At 45.4% G+C, this 5,000-nt stretch overlaps 1 protein-coding gene across 2 annotated transcripts in view; it reads right to left on the bottom strand.

Moving 5' to 3' along the window:
- The window catches only part of mfn1a (mitofusin 1a), a 12,485-nt gene extending 8,388 nt beyond the window's left edge, over positions 1-4,097 (bottom strand). Inside the window, exons 1-3 of one of the 2 annotated variants that reach the window (XM_085440298.1) lie at positions 3,944-4,097; positions 3,440-3,575; positions 1-94 (exon numbers count right to left, since the gene is read on the bottom strand). The exon at positions 1-94 is cut by the window's left edge and continues 69 nt beyond it. In XM_085440298.1, the coding sequence (XP_085296424.1) occupies positions 1-94; positions 3,440-3,575; positions 3,944-4,058 (345 nt within the window). In that variant the 5' untranslated portion in view covers positions 4,059-4,097. Of the gene's footprint in view, positions 95-3,439; positions 3,586-3,943 lie in introns of those variants that run through there. The other variant, XM_085440297.1, reaches the window with a different exon arrangement.
- Between the last annotated feature and the right edge of the window lie 903 nt (positions 4,098-5,000).

Here is a 5,000-nt window from a genome sequence, read left to right as displayed (position 1 = left end):
GCTCAGGAAACAGTTGGTGGTGTGACCGATGCCGCTGGGCAGCACTCGGTCTCTCAGCATGGCGTTGATCACTGTGCTCTTCCCGTTACTCGTCCTGATCCACAGCAAATGTACAATCATTATAATTAATATGAAAACCTTCAACGATGCTGACTAACACCAAAACCTTCATCTCAGCGCCCGCTGCATCATCGTGGCTCAAACCGAACGAAACAGCGAGCAGGTTCGGCCTTCAAAGTCGGGCAAGAAGCAGTATGACAGCACAAGAGCAGCACCACAGGTCAGAGGGCCTCACCATCCTCGGGTGAGAGCTGACGAGTTATTACATCACCCAGTTTATCAAGTGACGGTCGTTACATCATGAGTTTCTGCAGAAATCCACGTGTCCGACTGTGAGCGTGCCTCAGCCGGGGTCGCAGATAAACCTTATCAGTGTGTTCAGCTCTGCTTTCACAGAACAAACGTCGGTTAGCTGGTCTCAGCTTTTATCAGGCTCTATCCACACACACACACACACACACACACACACACACACACACACACACACACACACACAGCTGCTGGAATCAGAGCTGAGGACAAACGGCTGTAACTGTAACGCAGCGTCCCCGGAGCTCTGAACTACGAGCTTCCTTCACCTTTGATGCAAACTCAATTTCTTTGTTTCATCGTCTCAAGTAAAAAATGAGTTCAAACGTCACAAGCATCAACATGTGCTGCTAAAAAATGGAGCGCCAACAAACAGTGCAGATCCTCTACAGTCCAGCAGGGGCAGCAGTGAGTCAGTCCCAACAGCCTCCCAACATGTTTACAGCTGGACACACTCACTGTTTGGGCTCTGTGGAGAATTTCCTCCTTAAAAGCTGCAGGATGGTTTTAAATCGCTCACGTGGAGCTGTCACTGTGCCAGTGATTCAATATGATGAGAAAGGGCGGGTCTGGCTGAGCAACCACACCCTCATCGGCTAACGACTTGTGATTGGAAAATTAGCCAATGCCACAGTGGGTCAAAGAGTGATATCAGCCTTTATTCTATATTCATTAAGACTCAGAACGAATGACTGAGCTCGAAAACACAGATGTCAAAGGTCAAATAAATTAATATAATTTGATCCTGTTCATTTTTTAAAATATAGCATCCAATCACAATAACAGTCGCCTCGAAGCACTTTATATTGAAAAGGATTCCCAAAGTGTGGTCTGGTGCCCCCTGGTAGGCTGCAAAGGTACTGCAGGTGCCTGCAGCAGTCAGTTTGAAATAACCAGTGTTGGTCAAGTTGAAAAAAGTAATCAGTAACTAATTACGGATTACGTCCCCAAAAAAGTAATCCCGTTACTTTATTGATTACTTATTTTCAAAAGTAAATAGTTACTTAGTTACTTAGTTACTTTTTAAAAACACGATTTACAACCTGAATAGGTGATAAAGCGATAGATCTTTCAGCCCAATTCTACCTTTTCTACATAATCCTTCATACAAAATGTAACCAAACTTGTTTTATTAGTTTTAATCTTTTAACTTTATGCATCAAGCAAAAATTTAATTATCTGCAACATTCTCTGACTGGAAGAAATTAGTTTAATAGTTAAACCTATTTTCTGCACAATCCAGCACATAAAATAAAATATTTTTTGTGTTTACACTCAGTCTTTCAAATAGATGCAAGTAAAACACAGCAGAAAATAAATAAAGTCAAAGACTCAGCGGTCCTGTTGCTCTATTTTCACCTGTAAAGCAGGAGTGGGGCAGGCGGAGGTTTACGCTGGTGCAGGTGTGCCGCGGTCAGTGGAAGAATCCGCGAGTTTCTCTGTGAGTTTCCCATTACGTCGTAGCTACTCGGTGCTTGTTTGGAAGTTTAGGGGTTTTTTTCGCTGTAAAAAGAAGTTTTCTTCCCACGCACAGCGGACACTAATGTTTTTGTCACTTTTTATGGAATCAAACTCAAAGTAAGGTCAGTACTTCCACGCTTTAAACGCTGCACGCTCATACTCTCTCTGTACTCGATATGTGATCCATTGTTGATCTGCACACAGCTGTTGTCACTAACGGCGCACTCGCTTACGTCACTGTCATGAGACATTCTCGCAAAGAAATCACGGTTTTAGTAACGCAGTAACGCAGCGTTCCTACGGTAAAGTAGCGGTAATCTAATTACCTTTTTTGCAATAGTAATCCCTTACTTTACTTGTTACTCGAAAAAAGTAACTTGTAGTTACTTGTAACGCGTTACTGTAATCCGTTACTTGTAACACATTACTGCCCATCTCTGGAAATAACTCACGTGTATGTTCTGTTAAATATTCATATAAATCGATTTATTTAGAAATAAAAAGGGAATTATTACTTGAGTTTGTGATGTCACTCATTACTCTGACATAAACTTACTGCTAATGTACTGAAGGCAGGCGGATTGATGTTTTTTGAATGGAAGTTTCAAAGGAAATCCATTATAAGATTGGTTGGACCCTGTGGGGTTTCCTGATTTTTAAGGGGGGCGCAGCACTCTTTACTTTGGGAATAGCTTCAGAGATGCTACAATCATACAGAAGCAAACCAGAAATCATGTGACCCCCTATGAGCAAGCACTTTGGCAATGGTGGGAAGGAAAAACTGCCTTTTAACAGGAAGAAACCGTGAGCAGAACCAGGCTCACAGATTAGGGCACCAACAGAGGCTTTGCAGACATGTGACTCCTTGGCACGTGACAGTAACTTGTCGGCCATTTTGGACATGATAAGAAACCAACTGAGCATCATGTAGACAAGATAAACTGCGGCAACTATGAGTAAACAAACAAGTGTATTTTCTCTCTCAGAGGAAGTACAAGCATCTTACTCATTATGTGGAGAAACTGGGCACGGCAAGGCTGAAGATGAACGTTAGCTTAGGCCCTCTGAGTGTGTTTACTAATGCTGCGGAGAGTAACGATGGCATTCTCCCCAACATCACGCAACACGATATATTTATGTTATCAACAACCCTCAGTTGATACTGGGCAAGATATGAAAATGTTTGAATGCTTGTCAGTATTTTGGGTCAATAAAACAAACTTCAGTCTCTGTAGTCACTGCATCAAGTGGACCACGGTCACTGCTAACAGTTAGCCCCCGTTAGCTCCTGTTAGCACCTGTTAGCCCCCGTTAGCCCCTGTTAGCGCCTGTTAGCCCCCGTTAGCTCCTGTTAGCCCCCGTTAGCTCCTGTTAGCCCCCGTTAGCTCCTGTTCACTGCCGTACCCTGCTGTTACTGAAACTTTTTGTGAAGTGATATAATATGGGCAGAGTCACACTTTGCAAATAACTAGTTGCTGTCTCCATCTGGTGGCCTTCAGGTAGAATGCAGCACCTTGGCTTCATTTCTCCAACCTAGAAGCTACATCAATGTTTTCTACTGTGTGCAGGCTCACCCGCCTATATTCTGCAGTTTCTGTAAACTGCTCACCTGCCAAAAAACGCCACCTTCATGTGTCTCCTGAGCAGGACATCTCTGATGGTCGTCAGCTTGATGGCACAGCTCTGCATCTCCAAACTCTGCTCCTCCACGGCCACCTGACCCAGGTCCTCGCTGCGCCACGCCTCTGACATCAAACAAACACAGCGAGTAAACTGACAATGAAAATGACAGCGAGTTTTCCTGAGAGGAGCTTCAGATGTTCCTGATGTCAGGGCATCAAAGGCTACTTGCGTACTGAACGGCATGACCTTTGGCGTCCGCTCTGTGGCCACTGCAGCATCAGACACAGAGAGAAGCCAGACTTTATTTAAAGACAGAGCAGGAGGTGCGTGCCGGTCAGCAGAGAGGCTGCAGGCTCTGCATCTGTGGGCAGCACACGCTCGTCCCCATTTCAGACCTGATGCTGAGAACGACTCCAGGAAGCATGCAGACCGGTTTGTACGAACATACACCATCACAGCACCTACAGCTCTGAGTGTGTGTGTTTCTCACCATCCACAAAGGCGCAGCCATCCTTCACAAAGTCCAGCAGCTGGTCAAAGATGGAGGTGATCGAATGTTTCGCAATGACGAAACGTCGCAGAGGAGATGGATCTACGGCATCCATGACACCTACACACACACAAACACACACATGTGATCAGTTCCTTCAGATTCTGTCAAACTGTCATTAAGGTCAACGTGTCTCACTGAGATCTGCCAAACAGATTTCTCTGTGATATCAGTAACGCACACACACACACTCTCACACACACACTCTCACACACACACTCTCACACACAGACACACACACTTACCGTGCTCACTGTGTGTCTCGGGTTCAGAGGTCAGGGTGTTTTGGGGGGTTCGTCCCCGTCGAGTCGGCGCCTGCTCCCATTATGCCTCAGTTCCACTCATCAGACCCACGACGCTGATCCTCAGCACGCAAAGCCAGCTTACACTCTGTGTGTGTGCAAACTGATCCTCTTAGCAGGATTAGAGCTGCTTCACCTGTCATACCTGCAGCCACCTGCTCGCTCTCTCAGGTGTCTTATTTCATCACTTTGCTCCTGCTAACGTCATTTTGTAGTTCATATTTTTAGAGTTTTCTAAAATCACCTTTAAAATAATTTATGTGAAGCCAAACTGGGGTCCTGAAGGCTCAGTGACCCTCAGCTCCATGCTGGGCTTTGCTTCCTTTAGTGACCATATTTAGATGAGAGGGTGGAGTTATGACAGCTGATCCTTGTCAGCCTGGTTAGTGCAGACTGTTTGGGAGCATCACAGAGATACGTGCTAATTTAAAACATGAGCCCCACTACTGCAGAGAACCACACAGCAGCCACGCTAATAACAGCACAAACACAGTCCAAAGGCCACGCCCCTAATAATGCAAGCTTTAAACAGGTGGGTTTTGGATAGGTTCCCCCCCATACAGGTGATATGAAGGGAGAAATGATCCACCGAACAGTTTGTGTATCTGGCTGTGAACTTGTTTGTTTTATGTTTTAACATGGGACTCTATGGGGACTGACTCACTGCTGCCCCTGCTGGACGTTAGAGGACCTGC

The sequence above is a fragment of the Copadichromis virginalis genome, linkage group LG18, assembly GCF_057382275.1.
Source record: "Copadichromis virginalis isolate Kocher_CV1m ecotype Utaka linkage group LG18, C_Virginalis_male_GT1.1, whole genome shotgun sequence".
NCBI lineage: Eukaryota > Metazoa > Chordata > Actinopteri > Cichliformes > Cichlidae > Copadichromis > Copadichromis virginalis.
Note: the sequence above shows the minus strand (reverse complement) of the source record. Positions and strands in the feature narration are given on the sequence as shown.